The 19,522-nt window shown below is 50.7% G+C and overlaps 1 protein-coding gene across 4 annotated transcripts in view; it reads left to right on the forward strand.

The window, feature by feature from the left end:
• Nucleotides 1-19,522, forward strand: part of FLI1 (Fli-1 proto-oncogene, ETS transcription factor) — an 88,740-nt gene that overhangs the window by 35,473 nt on the left and 33,745 nt on the right. For all 4 annotated transcript variants that reach the window (XM_063417756.1, XM_063417758.1, XM_063417759.1 and 1 more), the window contains one exon: nt 12,736-12,944. In XM_063417756.1, the coding sequence (XP_063273826.1) occupies nt 12,736-12,944 (209 nt within the window). The remainder of the gene's footprint in view (nt 1-12,735; nt 12,945-19,522) is intronic.

Genomic DNA, 19,522 nt, shown 5'->3' on the forward strand with positions numbered 1-19,522 from the left:
GTTCGGTTCGGTTTGATTTGGCTTGGTTTGGTTTGGTTTGGTTTGGTTTGGTTTGGTTTGGTTTGGTTTGGTTTGGCTTGGTTTGGTTTGGTTTGGTTTGGCTTGGCTTGGCTTGGTTCGGTTTGATTTGGTTCGGTTTGGTTTGGTTTGGTTTGGTTTGGTTTGGTTTGGTTTGGCTTGGTTTGGTTTGGTTTGGTTTGGCTTGGTTTGGTTTTGTTTGGTTTTGTTTGGTTTGGTTTGGCTTGGTTTGGTTTGGTTTGGTTTGGTTTGGTTTGGCTTGGTTTGGTTTTGTTTGGTTTTGTTTGGTTTGGTTTGGCTTGGTTTGGTTTGGTTTGGTTTGGTTTGGTTTGGTTTGGCTTGGTTTGGTTTTGTTTGGTTTGGTTTGGCTTGGTTTGGTTTGGTTTGGTTTGGTTTGGTTTGGTTTGGTTTGGTTTGGTTTGGTTTGGTTTGGTTTGGTTTGGTTTGGTTTGGTTTGATTTGGTTTGGTTTGGTTTGGTTTGGCTTGGCTTGGTTTGGTTTGGTTTGGTTTGGCTTGGTTCGGTTTGATTTGGTTCGGTTTGGTTTGGTTTGGTTTGGTTTGGTTTGGTTTGGTTTGATTTGGTTCGGTTTGGTTTGGTTTGGTTTGGTTTGGTTTGGTTTGGTTTGGTTTGGTTTGGTTTGATTTGATTTGGTTTGGTTTGGTTTGGTTTGATTTGATTTGGTTTGGTTTGGTCTGCAGTTCTCCTGCCAAGACAAAAGCAGGGCCGTCCCTGGCTGTGACCATCCCTGGCTGTGACCCAGCCCCAGGGACAGTGTGAAATGCCAACCCAGTGACTGACACAGCCCAGGCCACTGAAGTGACCCCCAAACTCCATGAGCAGGGATAGCCCCTTCTCCTCCATGCCCTGAAAAACCCAAGCTGATTCCATTTTTTTACCCTCTCAGCAGTGTGAGCAGCCAGCAGTTCCCCCTTGTGCCCTGCAGGCAGAGCTGGGTCTCTGCAGGGTGGCTGCTGCTCACTGCAGGCAGGACTGGGAGGCAGGCTGGGTTATTAGCAGGGAAGGCTGATTGATTTATGAGAGTAGAAGTCTCTTGCTCACTCTAGCACAGGTTATTCTCCAAATGCAAACTCTCTTTCATTTCACACACACAAAGTGGCCAAGTGCTGTGTTATGAATGGGCCCCTTTGTTACCCCGGGCCCGACACGACAGACTGTTTAGTTCATGTCTGTGCTTTAGCAAAGGAGGACAGGGTCTGCAAGACAGATGTGCCCTTTAATTGCAGGGAAATATTAGAAGATCGTTAAGCCATTTCTGACAGGGCTTTCCTCTGGCTCAGGGAGTGGGGAGTTGTTTCGGGAAGACCAAGGAGCAGCCCTGTCTTGCCAGCCCTACAAACAGGACCTTGTCCTGCTCCCTCACCCCAACACTAAACAAAACCAGAGGAGGTTCAGTCAGAAGCCCCACTTTGCTGCCAAAGCTGCAGAGCTACATCTCAGGGAGAATTCTCCTTACATTGCATCTGATAAAAGGCTTTTCAACACAGCTCAAGGGACTTGCCCTGCTGGAGATAAGAGCAGTGTTATCAGCTCTGCTGAGAACATGGAGATGTGCCGAGGGTTCTGCTTCTTATTTGTATTACTGAGCATGGTCTGAGTGTAAGAAACTCTCCAGCTAAGGGAAAACGGGCTGCAGTTAGCTCAGAAAACACCCCAAAATGCAGGGGGGGAAGGCAGATCTGCTCTATAGGAGAGAGATCTTCAGGGGTGGCCTGAGGTTTAGTCTTGATTTGGTTACACTGACACAATGACTTGGAGCTGTGTTTGGGTGCTTTGTGTTGGTTCCCATGCTGCAAAAACACTGGAACAGCCTCATCTGTGTCTGCAGGACATCCCTGAGATGGCGGCTTTGTCTTTTGGGATCATTGCTGTGACAGAACTTGACAACTCCTGACTTCAGTTATCAAGTCAGAGCTAATGATTTTATAAAATAAACCAGAACAAACCCATCACATTGATTGTACCGGTGGGGATCTGCTGAGGGATAACGTGAGTCCCACAGCGGTCTGAGCAAAGGTCCTGGGGATGGCAGAAACCTGCAGAATCAGCCCCAAACTGGCCCTTGGACACACATTTTTAGCCTCACCTCCAGCCCAGGAGAAGGATGCAGAGCTGAGTGACCTGGCCAAAGCCATAGCACTGAGTGGGCTCTGGGCTGGGATTTGCCTCCTGGCAGCCCTGGCTCCCAGCCCCTCCCAAACTCACCAGGAGCCTCTGCTGCAGCTCTTGTCTGCCCTCCCTGCAGTAGAACATCCAAAATCCCTGCCAGGGGCTCATCCATGAACCCTGCTGCACCAGACATTGCTTCTCCTAGGCATGGAAAACTATCCCTGGGCACAGACTTGGACCATTCTGTGATTCTGGGACTTCTCAAGGTGGGAAGGGACCTCATTTATCTGAGCCAGGCTCAGAGCCCTTCTCAGTACCACACTGATAAAGCAAAGAGTCTTTCTGTTAATGGTCACTGATAAGGGATCTTGGTGAGGGTTTTTTGCTCAGTCTTAGAGGAAAGTCAGTTTTGCTTTGTCTATCAGTCCTACTCCTGGGATAACACTTGACTGTTCTGTGGCCTCCTTCTCCAAGTACAGGGGATGACTTTACAAAATCTGACCTCTTTGGGGGGCAGCATCACACAGACAGGGACACTGAGGCATGAGGACATTAATACAGCTGCAAAAGAGCCCTTTTTTCATTTTTATTCTCACATCTGCTGTCGGGTGAGCCAGGAGCCAGAATTCACTGCCTGGTTCTTGTAGATAGATTCTTACTGATCAGATCTTACTGATTCAAGCCTGGTTCTTGTAGGTGTAACACCAGAGGAGGTCTTGGATGTTTTTGTTTTAGTGGGAACGTTTGTCCTCAGCAAGAGCTTCACTACACTTATGCAGCAGAGGCTCCTTCCCTGCTGCAGCTCCCTGGAACTGTTGGTGGGGTGGTCTTTGCTTTGCTATGTTTGATATCAGGAGGAAGAACAGCACCTTGTCAACTCCTTTTGTATGGCAATGTTAACTTTGCATTCCAGCCCAGGTGCCAGGATGGGATTGAGCCTTTTTGTCCAAGAGTTAGGAGTGATGGCAATCCCCGACTCCTTCCAGGACCTTCCTCTTGCACCAAAGTTAAAACATCAGCGTTCCTTTGTAAAGAAATCAAAAGCCCCTGGGAACTTCCACTGGTATAAACTGGGTTTTCCTGTTCAAATATCTCGATCGAGATTGACAAAGAAAATATCTCAGTGTAATGCTGCCGAGCTGTTTTCCTTGGAATGCCACGGGCAGGCTTGTTCACCAAACCTCTGCTTTTGCTCTAGGCGTAGGCAGAAACAATCCCGTCACTGGAGCCACGGGGGCTGGGCTCGGTGCGCAAGGAAAACACGGGTCCGTGCTGTCCCAGCAGGGTGGCAGCCCTCAGCCCCGCTGCCAGGCTCAGGACAGAACTGGGCTGTGGGTCAGGAGCCAGCAGAGGCTGGAGAGCTGCACAAGGGCACCTGAGAGTGCCCAGGGCAGGGAAATGCAAACCTGGGCAAAAGCTGGTATTTGAGAGAGATTTAAGGCACTGTGGCTCCCAGCACCTGTAAATGGGGGTGTGATTTGTGTGACTTCGGGCTCTTTGGGAATCTCTCCCTCGGGACCTGTCCACCCCAGTCAGAGCCATTTGTCTGATGAAGAGGCAGAGATCAGGCTCTGGTGCTGGATCAGGAGCACACATGTGCTCCTCGGGGAACAAACAGGTTCCTGGGAGTCCTGGACCACCTCCCCCCTCTCCTCTTATCTCTGGGCTCTGTGTGAGGCAGGCCCTGACCCAGCCCAAGCAACCTGCTCTGGGCTCACACCCCGACTTTGTGCTCTGGATGTCCTGGACACCCAGACCCTGAGCTCAAGACTTAACCCAAACCCAGCTCTGGCCTCAAACCCTGAGTTTGTGCTCTGGATGTGCTGGGCACCCAGACCCTGAGCTCAGCTCCAACCCAAACCCAGCTCAGGGCACAAATAAACTTAAGCTCTCACTTTGGAAAACGCAAGCCACATCTGGTTTAGGATTCAGCTACAGGACTGTGTTGAACTTGTGTTTGCCCCCCCCCCAGTGTCCAGACCTTCACTACGCACTGTAGATGTCAGTGATGGATTATTCCTTATATTTCCTTTTAGCTGAGCCTTCCTGTGGCTGAGCATTCCCTCAAGAGGTGCTGAGGTGCCCCAGGCTCCTGGGGAGCAGTGCAGGCTGTGCTCGCTCCTGGGGATGCTGCTGGGATCCTTTCATGCTGTTGTTTTTCCTCAGTTTGGGATAAGTCATCTCGGGCTGAAGGAGCTTGTTTTGTTCTGTGCGGATGGAAACAAAGCAGCCCCCGATGGTCGCTTCCTGATGGGCTTCCTGCGATTGTGCAGGGAATGGTGTCAGGGAACAAAACAGGATACGGCGGCGGGGTTGTGAATGTAACGGGGACAATGGTATCAAAGCGAAATAAAAATAATGAATGGGCACTGCCGGAGCCCTGAGTCACTACCTGAAGTATTTGTCCCCTGAAGCTGCCACCTCCCACCTCTCAAATTCCTGGGAGAAGGCTTTTACAGTTTCCAGTGCTTTGGCAGTGGGAACCCAAAGAGAAAAGATAAGGTTTCGTGGTTTGCACCTATCCATTTGTGCTTTTGAGACTGTGGTTTCTGTCCTTTTCCAAGGCAGCCCGAGAGTAAGCCCAGAGATGGGACAAACCTTCTCTCATGGCAAACCCCAGTATTTTTGGGTTTCCCCACTTGTTATTTTCCTTTCTAGGGCAAATCATTTCTATTGAAAGGCTTCAATTTATCTCTGCATGTTGGAAACAAACCAGCAGGATTGTTACAGTTTCTGACACCAGTAAAAATACTCCCAGAAGCTCTGCTTTGAGGGACAAGGTGACACCACTGCAGTGGCAGATGCAGCTCGGAATGAGCTCAGCTTTCCTGACACAATCTGCAAAGTCCTGATGGAATATTTGCCACTGGGAAGAGCCTCTGGCAGCACATCAAGGCGAGGGGCTGGGCACTGGGTGCTCCAGGACAGAGTTGAGGTCAGCACAGCATTTCTGCATTTGTGCTCTGGGATTCTTGGGGTTTGTCAGCAAGCCAGACTCTGAAACCATCTTGCAGTTTCCCTCCCTGTTTCTTCAGCAGAGAAGACCATAAAAATGCTACAATAATATTTACTGAAGGGTGCATGTTCGCAGTTAGGCCCATGTGTCTCTGTTTACAAACACATCTGCTCAGAGCAAGGCAATTATTTAAAAAGTGAGGGGAAAAAGAAATGAAACAAAAAAAGGAGGTGAGCTAGAGCTGGGTGGATTGGAGTGCTCTGCCCTGGGAAGCAATCACCCAACAGGTTCAGTCTCAGTGAGAAGGGGATACAGCTTCGGTGGAGAAAAGCTGTGGGCACAGAATAGTGGAGATACAAGCACAGGAAAGTGACTGAGGGGAGTGTACCTGGCAAAGGCTGAGTGATTTTCTGGGAATATGAGATGGCTTGGAAAAGATCTTGTGAGATCATACAGTCCTCAGCCTGAGCAGGGTCAGGCTGGTTAATCCATAGAGATGAATCCTTTTGTGTTCTCTGTGACTTCAGGCTCCTGGGAAAATCTCCAGCTCAGGACTGTCCATCCCAGTCTAGCCATTTTCTGGCTTTTCTCAGATACCAAATTTCCAGTGATTCAGTGAAATTACCTGCCAAGATGAGAAACCTGGCCCAAGCCATGCCAAAGGTAAAGCTTCCAGCACTCAGGACAGGTTTAACCCTCTACCCTCATCCTGAATGGTCTCATGTGTCCTGGCTGGCAGAAGCAGGCAGGGAACAGAAGCCAGGGAATTCTCTGGAATGGCAGCCAGAAGCTGTGCTTTGTCCCAAAGGACACACACCTCATCCCAGGGTCAGTCCCAGCAGGGTGGGAAGCACTGGAGAAGGCAGGAGTGCTTGGGAATTCCTGTCCACAGCCCAGGGGTGGGATGAGCCGGCTGGGGACTGAGGGGGCTGTTCCCTGCTCCAGGCACAGCTGGTGCTGCTCATGTTCCAAAGGAAGAGCTGCAGCACGCTCCAGGATTTGGGGATGTATGTGATGGGGATGGGATGGTCCCTCCAGTCTCAGCTTTCACCACATTTACTTTCCAGAGGTCAAGGGGCCACAGAGATAATTTTGGCAGGTTCTTTTTAAATCCCACCTCCATTCCTGGGTCTATGCTGAGACCTCACAGAGGCTTTTCCTGAGGATTTCCCACAGTTCCAGGCCTGGTTTAAATCTCCTTATCATTATGCTTAATGCAGCAACTTGCTGGGAAGGAGAAACTGTCACCTGGTTATTCCCAGTTGGCTGGATACAAACCAAAGCAGGCCCTGAAACCACTAATGTGAAGTCTAGACTGAGGAAAAAAGTCATTGGTCCAGATCCTATAAAAGTGTGCCTGAAGTGCTTTTCTGAGAAGGGAAGCACAGGAGAATGATTTCTATTTTTATCCTTTTAAAGTCTGCTTTTGGGGATCTTGAGATGAAAATAACAGAGCACTGATTTTAGTAACCTTCTTTTACCCACCTGATATGAAATTTCATGGGAATAGTGAACATAAAAATAACCCCCAAAAGATTTCGATATAAATGTATTTTTCCTTATGAGGAGTTTTACCAAATCATTTTGCCCCAATAATTTCAGGGTGGTTTTGGTGTTTCTCAGTGTTTTTGCTGTTTCTGCTGCTCTTACTCCTTCTTTGTTTCCCCCTAACATGAGCTACCACTTCGTGGTTTCCCATTCATTTGAACTGTGAAGGAATTATGGTGTATTCCAAGGCTGTCAAGCTACCCTTGGATGGAGCAGCCTTGGCAGAAAGGGAAGGGAAAGAAAGGGGAGGAAAGGGAAGGAAAGGGAAGGAAAGAGAAGGAAAGGGGAGGAAAGGGGAGGAAAGGGAAGGAAAGGCAGCCTGGGCCGAGTGGGTGGCTCTTTGTCCAGGTCACTGTCCTGCTCTGTGGCTCTGAGCAAGTCTCCAGTGTGAACTGGGGCAAAAACCTGCGGTGTGGGATGCCTTGAAATAATTAAATGAAACCCCTCTGTTATACCTACAAAAATTCTCAGATCTGCAGAGGCTTGGACACAGTGTTAAAGGTTTGCTGCCTTCTTAACCCTGAGTGCTGCTGCAGCAGGGAAAGGGGCTTGGAGCAACCTGGGGTAGGGGAAGGTGTCCCTGCTCTTGGCAGGAGGTGGAATGGGATGAGATTTAAGGCCCCTTCCAACCCAAACCATTCCATGATTCTGTGACAGCAGCCTGCATCTCGTGCCATCCCTCCACCCTTCCTGGGGCAGGGACAGCTCTGGGCAGGGGTTCCAGCAGTTGGGGTGTCCCAGCCCCACCACCACCAGCTCAGAGGGGAAATGCTGTGAGCAGCACTGGGCAGTGCTGCAAGTGGGTACAAGGGAGAAGAACAAAGCACCTTGGCAGTGACAGCTCTCATCCTGCTGGGCTCACTGGGGGAGTGATGGACCTCCAGCTGCAGCCAGGAAAAGCTTCAAAGCAGGACTTCAGTGGATTGAGAAGGGCACAAGATTGGATTGTGGTTGTTGGCAACCAAATGTTCATGATTACAGTTTTCTAGGGGGAGTTCTGGGAAGTCCCTGCCCCAATCACATCCTGTAAGGAAGGTGGAATAGCAGGAGCAAACCTCAGGAAAAGTGATCTGGAAAAGCTGCAGAGGGAATTCTTGGTTAGATTAGGAGCAAGGGAAGAGTAGATATCTGAGAGTGTGTCCAAAGGATCCCTGTCTGTGCCCCAGAGGCAGCACCGGCCGGGGCTCAGTGCCCCACAGTGAGCACAGAACAGGGCAATAGGGGAGGAACAAGGCAGGGAGAGGGGAGTGCCCCCGAAAGCTGATGCCAAAGATCAAGGGCAGGGATAAGAACACTCTGTCCTCCAATCCAGTGCCCAATCCATCCAAATGTGCTGCCCCACAGTCAGCACAGGCCCTGCTCCTTTTTGAATTTATTTGACTCACTTTCTTGTAAGTCTGATGTTATCTCTGTGCTCGTATGAGATACTGGCAGCAGAAATGCTGACTTGTAACACTGCAGTGCCAAAGTCATCTCTACTCCAGGGCTGCTCCTCGGTGCAAACCCTGGGCTGAGTGTGAGGCTGCTAACCTTGGATTTTGGTGTTTTACATTGCTAGGTCTGGGCTCTTCAGGTCTGTGTTGGCAACATTCTCTTTACAAAAATATTTCAGGAGTGATTTTCTCACAGCACCAGGAGCGGTGAAATTTTGGGGAGGGGGGAAAAAGGAAAGAAAACAGCCACCCCTCTAGCGGTGGAGTCATCTCTCCATGGCACAATGGTTCAGGTACTCAGCACTGTCTGCTCTTCTCAGTCAGCCTTTGTGGAGGAGGATGCAGCTTTCATCTTTAGCAATGCCTTTTAAATGTGGTTATGGCCAGAAAAGTGAATGTAGAGAGCTAAAAGTTGATGTTCAGTGAAATCTCATTGCACACACATGGAATAACCTCAGTTACTGGGGACGCCTGGGGTGACAACACTGACTGCTCACCTCACCAGCCTTGTTCTCCTCACCTTTCTCCTTTCTCAAATGTCCTGTTCAATTCATTGACTAAGTGAAAAATCTGCTAAAGTGTGTGTGTCATCTCCCTTTGCAGGGAGATCAGGAAAATGTGGTTGAAGCACTGCTGGCTTGTCAGCACTCCCAGAATGTCAGACTGGCTGCTCCTGCCCTCACAGCCAAAGCCAAACTGTGCCTCCTGCTATGTCCCACTCACACCTGGGACCTGGGTCAGGATGGCTCACCCAAATAAAGGCCAACCTGATAATTCACTCTCTACCGCTGGAAACTGCTGTATAAACAAGAGCCACACCACAGAGTCCTGCCTGAGGGATGCAGGAGTGTGTGCCAGCTCCTTGGGAGCCTTGTTTGTGGCAGTCATTGGTGGGCTGCCCTGGAGAGGCTGGGGCTGGTCTGCCCGGGGAGCTGGACGTGCTGCGAGCTGCCACGGCCACATTTATGCCAGGAATGTGATTAAAACCTGGAAAAACTGAGGCCAGCCTATTCCCAGAGGCACTATAACGTAACGTATATGCCAGAGGAGCACACACAGCCCCTGTGTCAGCCCCAGGCTGGCCGGCCCAAGGCCACAGGCTGAGGCAGCGGCGTGGGGGGACCTGGCGGTCTGTGCCCTGTCTGGACAGGCTGTCTTGGCACCTGGGACACCTCGGAGTGTTCTCCCAGTCTCCAAACACTGCGTAGCTCTCGATTCCAGGGGAGAGACGCTCAGTATTTCACAGGGCTGCTGCTCTCCTCCTCAGCCAAACCCCTCCTGAACAGGCTGGGCTTTCGAAGGTGGGCCTGGCCCTGCCTGGGGAGCTGAGCCCCACAGCAAGCACAGGGAAGGTTGGATGCGTTCCCCGCAGCCTGGAGCTGAGCCCTGGCCCCTCCAGGACAGCTCGCCTGAGTCCCAGGCAGCCCTGGCCCTGCGCAGGGGCTCCCCAGCCAGCAGAGGCTGCCTGCTGCGTGCCCCCATGTTTTGTCTGTGAGCCATGGACGTGGGCGCAGGGCTGCACCGGTGGCAGCGGGGCTGGCTCGGTGCCACCCGCTCCCCGTGCATGTCACCAGCACGGCTTGAGCTGCGCTCCTGCAGCTCAGCAGGTGTCACCAGCCCTATCTCTCCTCATCTGCCAGGGTTGCTCAGCTCCCCTGGGGCTGAGCCTTTGTGCTCGGGTTTAGCTCAAGCCACTCCTGGCCCAGGAGCTGCCAGGAGCAGCCGGAGCATTCGGATTCCTTCTCCTGCTTTCAGGCCTGAAACTGTTCATGCAGCACAAGGCAGAGCTCAGTCCCAGTGCCCCAGTGAGGTTGTTGCTGTCCCAGTTAACACCAGTGCATGCAGACAGGGCTGAGCAGACAGCGGCTGAGCAGCCACTTGGTCTTTCAAGGAAGATCCTTATCTGAGGAGGTTCTCTGTGTCACAGAGCACTGTGTACTTGTGTATGTAGTGTTGTAGTCAGTGCAGCCCCACCATTGATCTTGGTCCAGGGTTATTCTGTGGAGCGTTGTCAGGTTTGGGGGTTTTGGGGACAGCCAGAGACATCCCTGCTTTCCAATTTCTTTACCACCAGAACCTTTCTTCAGAAGAAAAATGGCTTTAGGCAGAAAAAGCAGCCTGGAATTAAGAGTGCCTGACTAAGCTTGAATTCCGAAGAACCCCCCCAACCCCTGCATAAGTCCTGCCGAATTGCCAGTAAAAAAATCCTGTGACCAATCTCTCACACTGATTTTGTGGGATAACTGTCATTATAGTTATTTTCCCAGATATTGTTTCCCCAGAAAAATCCCAATTTTGTGTATGTTTTTAGAGTATATTTTTAGACTGGAAATCTCCAAACCCAAACGTGCAGAATCTTTATCTGATGGATTTGCAGTGGTACTCACGTTTCTCTTGTCTCTACCCAGCTGAGGCTGGCTCTAGAGGGCTGTAAGCCAGCCCAGCAGCCCAGTGTGGGGTTCACCCACTACCTCAGGCAGGGAACCCGACACTTTTTGTACTGCAAGAAAATAAAAGCCTGCAGAAAATGTCTCATTTGGAAACCCCTGCCTGGGTGAATCCTGACCTCAGTGAATCAGAGGAGCAGGAAATCCTGATATCTGATGGGAAGGCTTGCTCCCTTTCAAGACTGAAACCATCTCTTGTCCTTGTACCTTCCTGCACAGGCAAAGTTGGCAGCCTGGAGATGATGCCAGCCCATTGAGGGGTTTCTGACACAATTTACACCCACCCTTCCCAGGGACACCTTCCACTCCCTCCCTTACTCTAAAGCTGAAAAACGGAGGAATATTTTTGAAAGGTTGTGAACCCACCAAGGAAAAGCTGCAGGAAAGGTTGAACACAGCTTGAGCTCCTTTCACCAACCACCACTGGGCAGTGTGGGGTAAAACCCTCCTTTTTGCTGTTTAGTGGCTGTAACCAGTGTGAGAGGTTGACCACAAATTGCAGCAAATGCTGGAACTTCAGCAGGATTTATGCAGATGTTTGAGGGCTCTTTTGAATTCAAACTTAGTCAAGCCCACTCCAATTCTAGGCCATTTCAGTTTGTTTGGGTTTATTACATGATCTGAGATCAGAGATAGAAAAGTGCTGGGTTTTGAAAGCCTGACTATCTCTAAGTGGGTTAACTTCAGGCTGAGGGAGATTTTCATGTTTACCCAGCAGACTCTGAATTACTGACATTTTTTGTGATGATACCATGAACCTGGTGGTATTTGATTTGTGCTTAGATTCTTGTGTCATTCCAGGAGCTGCACTTCTCTAAGCTTTCAGGATTTCTGTTTCCCACCCTGGTTATGGAAGAATTTTGAAAACAAACCTCCAAAACAACTACTGGGGGGAGGGGAGAGAGCAATAATCTATTATTTTTAGAAGCTCCCTGTTCAGGCTGTGCCCTGTGAATGTTGTGTACTGTGGGTTAGCACACACCAGGTTTCAGCTGTGTGTTCAGTGACCCCCTGCAGCCCACACACCACTGCTGGGTGGCTTTTGAGTGCTCAGGGCCCAGAGTAGGTGAGCCTGTAGCTTTGTTTTGGAGTCTGCTCCATCAGCTCACATTAAAGTGGGGGGTGCTTTCAGCACGGGAGGTTCCTCATTTAGTTTCTGCCCTGCCACTCATAAAGGCAGCTGTGTTGTGTGTGGTTAACTGAGCCCCTCCAGAACAGGCAGCCCTTGCCAGATGCACTTTGAGTCAGGCAGGGCTGTGCCAAAGCCATCAGGAGCCCAGCACTCCTTGCTTGGAAAACCAGAGCACACCCACCCAAGGAAACTGATAGTCAGAACTTTTTGTCAATATTTGGAGTTTCAGCAAGGGAAGGGAAAAAAAAAAAAAAAAAAAAAAAAAAAAAAAAAAAAAAAAAAAAAAAAAAAAAAAAAAAAAAAAAAAAAAAAAAAAAAAAAAAAAAGTTGGGGGGATAACAATTTCCTGTTTTTAAGCATTTCTAGAAATGCACAATTGGGTAACACACCAGCCCTTCACTTCCCACAAAATAAACAAAAAGCGTAAAGTAATGCATTTTTCCCCCACCACAAACACCCATAACTGTGACCTGTTCTGGCTGCTTCTCCTTCAGCAGCAACCTCAAAACACAAGCAGCACACAAACCCTCCGAAAGGAGATGTAGAGACCTTCACGTGCCACTCCAGAGTTGCTGCCCCTACACAGCAGCTGGGTTTGGAGCAGCAGTGCAGCAGGAGGGCAGGGCAGTTGCTGGGACTGGGGCTGAAGGTGCTCACAGTGAGCTTTGGGGTGACACAGCCCCGTGGGGTGACACAGCCCCCGAGAGGTGACAGCCCTAGCAGCTTCTCCACTGTTTGCAGAGCTCCACTGAACCTGAACGCTGCTCCCACTCAAAGCCAGCAGCCAGCAAAGCAGAGCAGAGCAAGCCCTGGTTTGCATAGGGGTTCCTGGACCCCAAAGGCTCTGACTCCCCCTGGCAGGTGGAAATTGCAGCCAGCAAAGCAGAGCAAGGCAAGCCCTGCTTTGCACAGGGGTTCCTGGAGCCCGGGCTCTGGTTCCCTGGCAGGTGGCAGTGGCAGCCAGTGTGGGGCAGCTGTGGGGCCCTGCAGGTGTTCCCCAGCTCGCAGGGAGAACCAGAGGGCAGTTCCTGCTTTAGTCAGGGCTCTGAGGGCTGCTTCTGTCTCTCCCCAGGAGGCTCTGTCGGTGGTGAGCGACGACCAGTCCCTGTTTGACCCCACGTACGGCGCGGCCGCACAGCTCCCCAAGGACATGACGGCCTCCGGCAGCCCCGACTTCGGGCAGCCCCACAAGATCAACCCCCTGCCCCCCCAGCAGGAGTGGATCAACCAGCCCGTGAGGGTCAGTGTCAAACGGGAGTACGACCACATGAACGGATCCAGGTAAGGAAAGACCCTCCCCGCACTCAGAGAGTCTTAATCACATAATCACAGAAAACCCAGGTTGGGAGGGACCCACAGGGATCATTGAATCCAACTCCTGAATCCAAACCCTGAGTCCAAACAAAGGCAAAGCACACACTCTCCATTTGTGCTCTTGTCCCACACATAACAAACTTCTCTGCACGACCATGTCCCACTCTCCTGCAATTCCTTCTTCTGTGACTCGTTTTTAACAGCCTGAGCATCCTGCTCATGCAGCTCTGCAGGATGTGTCCCTCCCCATCCCCATGAACAGACTAGGCAGGAGACCGCCCGGGCAGAGCTCACGCTGCAAACACTGCTGTAAATCCCACATCTCACCTCTGAGTTCAGCACCTCAGGGATGTGCCACGGTTCCAGGGGCTCGCAGAGGGGAACACGCAGCAATAATCAGAGTTTCTGCCAGTGAAGCACCGAAAGCTGCACTGCTGGGCTGCAAGGGCTCCAGTGAAGGACTCTTTTTATTTGTGCTCTCCCAGGGCACAAGCAAACCTCTGGAAATGCAAAGTTCTTTGATGGAGAAGGGAGAAAGAGGAGACTGAGGTTCTTTATAGGAGTCTGTGAGGTGGAACAAAACCAAAGGCCTGTGCCCATCCCTTCTGAGTGGATAGAGGTGACATAGGGAATTCAGGAACTGGAGAAGGCTGTGAACCCCCACAGGGTTACTGGGGATGGTGTAACCTGCCCAGCTCACAGCCAAAGGACAGCCCAGCCGCTGTCATTTGTCCTTAGAGGTGCATCATTTCCCTGGTCAATGGGAAACTGAATGGCTTGAAAACATTTTGGTATTGCAGCTCAGGTAGCCCCTTTTAGAAACATTACTACAAGTCCACAGCCTGGAAACAATTTTCACCTTCTTGAACATAATTTTAAGTGTAAAAATTTCTAATATGTATTTCAATTTTAAATATAGATATAATATAGATACACTATTGTTTTTTAGCAAAAGCTTCTATAATTCACATTAATTTAAAATGTGATTTGCATTTCAAAGTCACAAACATCTCTAGCATTTGTAGTGCTGCCCAGTGAGACTCTCAAGGGTTTTTCTACTTTAGGGTGAGTTTAGCAGCACATTTTCCTGGTTTCTGAGAACACAGCAGAGCACAGAGTTGGAAACAGAAAGCAGCCTTGCACTTTCAGCCCTCTACAGACAGATGATGCTGGTAAAGACATCAAACAGCAGCGTGTTGTTTTTTCTTCATGAGTGTACAGTAGATGCTGATTTCACCCTCAGATAAAGGCCTTTATGGCAGTTGCTCTCTCGTGGGGATCATTTGCAGGCTGAACTCGATCTCACCCTGATTGTACCTCAGTAGCATTTCTTGACTTCATGAAAACCACGTGGGTATTTGCACTGTGTTCCCAATCTCAGAGCTGGGGTAAAACAAGGGAAAATGAGTTATTTCCTGAAAAAACATACCACAGAGAGAAGGATGGGTCTTGAAACTACCTGGGGTTTTGATAATCATTGGGGTTACCTTTGGCTACCAAGGATGGTTTCCTTAGGAAAAGGAGAAAGGAGTCTTTGCAGCACTGCCAGGCTACCCAAATCAAGGATGGGGCTTAGACCAACCTGGGGTGGTGGAGGTGTCCCTGCCCATGGCAGGAGATGGGATGAGCTTTAAGATCCCTCCCAGCCCAAACCATCTTGGGATTCTGTGATTGCTGCAGTTGCTCACACCCACAGTGCCAGACACACACACACAGAGGGGTTCCTCCCTTTCCACTCCTCTGTCCCAGGGAAATCTGGCAGGGAAAAGGAGCCTTCCACAGCAGCTGAGCTGCCACAAACCACAGGTGTCTGTGCTCTGCAGGTCCTGGAAGCACAGGTTCTGTATCATTCTGAGTGTGTCCATACCTGTACACCCAAGTTGTCTGAGTGTTCCATGTGCTCTGGAATGAAATGTCCTGGGCTGTCCTTCTGTGGTGATTCCTGTGTGCCCACTTCCTCCTCTGCTCAGAACAAAGGGCAATAGCTCTCCCTGGACAAACTGATTCATGAACAACTGTAGGAGCCTTGGGAGTCGTGGAAAAGGCCCTTGGAGTGTGTTGGCTCTGGGCAAACAGGAAATCCTTTACGGACTTGCTCAAAGCTCTGAGGTTCTTGGACACAAAATGTGTGCTCAGTGTCCCTAAAGAGAGGTAACCCCCTGTCAGGAGAGAAGAAAGGGCCATGTGAATGTCAGGGCCATGCACTGCCAGAGCTGCCACCCTGCCTCTGGATAACTCTCTAGCATGGGAGCTCCAGGGCACCCAGGACAGGAGAACATTTCCCTGCATCCCCCATCCCCTCCTCCTTTCCCTGCATGTCCATCCCAGTCTGTGGGGATGGACTGGGCCACTCCAATCACTCACTGCCCTGCCCATCAGCTGCCTGGCCAAACCCACACAGCCAGGCAATCCCAACGCCAGCGCCAATGCCAACGCCAATGCCAAAGGCAATGGCAACCCCAACTCCAACACCAACACCAGCGCCAACGCCAGCAGCAATGCCAATGACAACGCCAACGCCAACGTCAACGCCAATGCCAATGCCAATGCCAGTGCCAACACCAACGGCAACACCAATGCCAATGCCAACACCAATGCCAACGCCAACACCAACGCCAATGCCAGTGCCAATGCCAACACCAACACCAATGCCAACACCAATGCCAATGCCAATGCCAACGCCAGTGCCAAAGGCAATGGCAACCCCAACTCCAACACCAACACCAATGTCAACACCAACACCAACGCCAATGCCAACACCAACGGCAACACCAATGCCAATGCCAATGCCAACGCCAACACCAACGCCAACGCCAATGCCAAAGCCAATGCCAATGCCAATGCCAATGCCAATGCCAATGCCAATGCCAATGCCAACACCAACACCAATGCCAATGTCAACACCAATGCCAACACCAACAGTAACGCCAATGCCAACACCAATGCAAATGCCAGTGCCAATGCCAACGCCAATGCCAGTGCCAATGCCAACACCAATGCCAACGCCAATGCCAATTCCAACGCCAATGCCAATACCAACGCCAACACCAACGGCAATGCCAATGCCAATGCCAACGCCAATTCCAACGCCAACACCAATGCCAACACCAATGCCAATGCCAACGCCAATGCCAATGCCAATGCCAACGCCAACCCCAATGCCAATGCCAATACCAACGCCAACGCCAATGCCAACACCAACCCCAATGTCAGTCCCAACCCCAACGCTGACACCAACGCCAATGCCAATGCCAATTCCAATGCCAATGCCAAAGCCAAACCCAACCCCAATCCTAACCCCAACCCCAACGCTAATGCCAAACCCAACCCCAACCCCAACGCTAATGCCAAACCCAACCCCAATCCCAACACCAGCCTCAATCCCAATGCCAGCCCCAATCCCAATGCCAACCCCAACCCCAGCCCCAATGCCAATGCCACTTAACTCCAGCTGCAGGCTGAACAACACCCAGTTCCACCCTGCCTCTGTCCCTGCCTCTCTGCCTGCTCCAGTACCCTGTCCCCGTGCTGCAGCTGCCTCTTCAGCAGGATCAGCCTGTGTGGTGCTGTCCCCTGAGCTGGCAGTGCTGCCAGGGCTGGAGGGGGGCTGTGTGCTCTGGCAGAGACACAGCTCCAGGGACCTGGCAGTGGGGACAGCAGGGACAGTGCCCAGCTTTTCTCTTCCTCTCAGGAACCAGAAGCAGGGCTGAGGGTGTGATGAGCTGGTTTGGTCCTCAGCAGGGTGGGAGAAGGGTCTTTGAAGGACCTCTCCAAATGCTGTACAACATGGAAAACCCACCCAGCTTTCTACCCCATGTCAGGATCCCCTGGTTTACCCTCAAACTGGAAAAAAAATTTCAGATAAGTGCATCCTAACTGTCTTTAGGGGATGCTCAGGTGAAGATCAATGTTTTAGGGGAGAAGATGGGAATTCTGTATTATTGCAAGATTCAGATGTAGAAATTTCATGAACTCCTCTACTGTTATCAGAGCCTGAGGCACGTTATGGCCTCAAAATTTGCCCTTGCCCTCACAGACAGCACCTTGCTCAGAGCAAAACTCATTTAAAATTATATTTAAAAACCAAAACAAAATAAACAAAGAAATCTTTCACATTTGAAATTTTACTGAATAAATGAGGGGCATTATTTAGAGGAATGCTGGGTAAAGTTTAACCCAATTTACAACCAATGTTAATAATGGAGTTCTCCTTATATTTTACATAAATTCCAAATGAACCAAGCAACAGGAATTCCAGATCTTAACTGTATTTCCTGAGCTTCTCCAGATCTGCATTTGCAGCTAAACCCAGTGAGTGATTTTTTAAAAATCTTACAAAATGTGTCTCATCTTCAAACGTGAAAGAAAACTCTCCTGTGCTGATGGATGAGGGCAAATTCTCTGGGCAATCCCAGCTGTGGCACGGATTTTGTCCAGCTGAAGTAATGAAGTCAGTGCTTTGGAACCGTTCTGCAGAGAAGCCCAGAGCAGCTGTGGCTGTCCCTGGATCCCTGGCAGTGTTCAAGGCTGGGCTGGACAGGGCTTGGAGTAGCCTGGGACAGTGGAAGGTGTCCCTGCCATGGCAGGGGTAGCACTGGATGGGCTTGAAGGGTCTCTCCAGCCCAAACCCCTCTGAGATTCTGTGATTTGGTGTTTCTCTTGCTTCAGAACATGAAAATTACGCCAAGCTTGGGCGACCCAGCAAGGTGTTTGTGCACCGGGGACTGTGGCAGACCAAGCCAAAGGGACCTTGGTGTCTGCAGGGATGAGCTCCCCGCGGAGCGGCGTGTGAGCCCTCTAGTGGGATTTGCCGGGTCCTTCTGCCCCAGCATCTCCCTCCTGTTTGCCTTCACCTGCCTGGGACAAACAACCTGAGCTTTGCCATCCTTTTGGCAGTTCAGCAGCCTCTCCCAGAGCGAGTTTCCCTCCTCCCAAGGCAGGGTTGAAGCACAGGCAGATGCAAGTTTGGAGGAGCTGACTGCTCCCTCTGTAAGAGGGAACCACAAGCAGAATCCCAGTGTCTGTTCTTCCTTCCTTCACTCAACAACAACAACAAATTAAAATGGGGCTCTACACCAAAAAGTAGCAAATTCAAAAAGATAAGAGAGGTGGAAGACAGGTGGGATGAAGGGATAGAAAAAGAGGGATAGAAAGGAGGAAATATTCCCCTGAGTCAGGTTCAGAAATTCCTGAAATCTGTTAGTTTGCTCTTTCAAGCAGAAGCCATAGGTGATTCCTAGACAGAGCCCTGGGACAGTGATCGCTTTATTTCCACACATCTGGAGCCCAGGCTGGAGCTGTACAGAGATTTACTGGGCAGTGCCAGGCGAGCTGCTTGTCCATTTTGGCCAGTCTTGGAAAAGCTTTCCCAAACACCAAACTCTTGGCATCCCCAGAGAGAGCCACTGGAACAAGGAGCCTTTGGACAGTGGGAATGAGTTCTGCTTCACGTTCCTTGGACTCTGCCCCTGGCACAGGGACTGTGCTCCAGAGAGCTTGTGAAATCAGCCTGTATCCATTTACCTGTGTGTGTCCACAGTGCTTCCTGCCAGAGCCTGAGCAAACCCAGCGTGGAGAGCCACTGGAACAGCTGGAGTCTCTGGGAAAAGTCAGGGATTGATCTGGCATCTGGAATGCCCTCACACAAACCCTTTCAGATGATGAGGGGGTATTTCTATGAATCCCAGCCTGCCTGTGGGTGATGCATGAGCTGAGGCAGGAGTGATATTCCATGAATACACCATCCACAGCTCCCTGCCCTCCTCTGACACTGTTGTTGTTCCCCAGGCTGAATCCTTCCCCGTGTGGCCACAGCTACCCTCCCCTCCTGCTGGGATAAATCCCTCACCTGGGGCTGGGGCAAGGCAGGAGCTGCACAGGTGACTCAGACTGGCAGAACTGTCTCAGTTCCCAAGAAAAGTCTGTGTTTGGTAAGAAATGCTCAGTTCCAGAGGACACAAAGTCAAGGATCCTCTCACTCGTTGTCACTGAAGATTCCATGGCGTTTTCTCAGAGACTGAGATCAGTCTCCTGCCCAGTTCAGTTTGGGTGATGCTGTTCCCAGTTATGTGTGTCCTTCAGGGCTAGCTCTGCATGCAGCCATCCTGAAAATTTCCCCAGAGGGATGGGACACAGCTCTGCAGCCACATGGACATAACCCTGCCAGGTACCTGGAGCACACTCAGTGTCCTGCAGGACTAATGGGGTGGCTCCTCTGCCCTCAGTGCCTGGTAGGGCCACCTCAGTCCCTAAAGTTCTCTTCAGACCTTTCTGCCAGATGTTTCTGGTACTTGCCTGTCTGGGTTTGGCTGCTGAGACACACAGCAAGGGATGGGCAGGGTCTGAACTGCCAGAGCAGAGTCTGTGATGTGAAAAATCATCACAAAAACACTGAGGGGACCTCACAGCCCCAGGGTTATTTTGGTTACTTCACTGTGAGGGTCATGTGAGTGTGCACAGTGTGAGCAGGGAGCACAGCCAGCCCTGGACTGGGACTCTGCTCTGTCCCTGTGCTCATTCCATGCCAGCAGAAATATGGAGAGGCT

Source organism: Prinia subflava, chromosome 22 (genome assembly GCF_021018805.1).
Source record: "Prinia subflava isolate CZ2003 ecotype Zambia chromosome 22, Cam_Psub_1.2, whole genome shotgun sequence".
Lineage (NCBI taxonomy): Eukaryota > Metazoa > Chordata > Aves > Passeriformes > Cisticolidae > Prinia > Prinia subflava.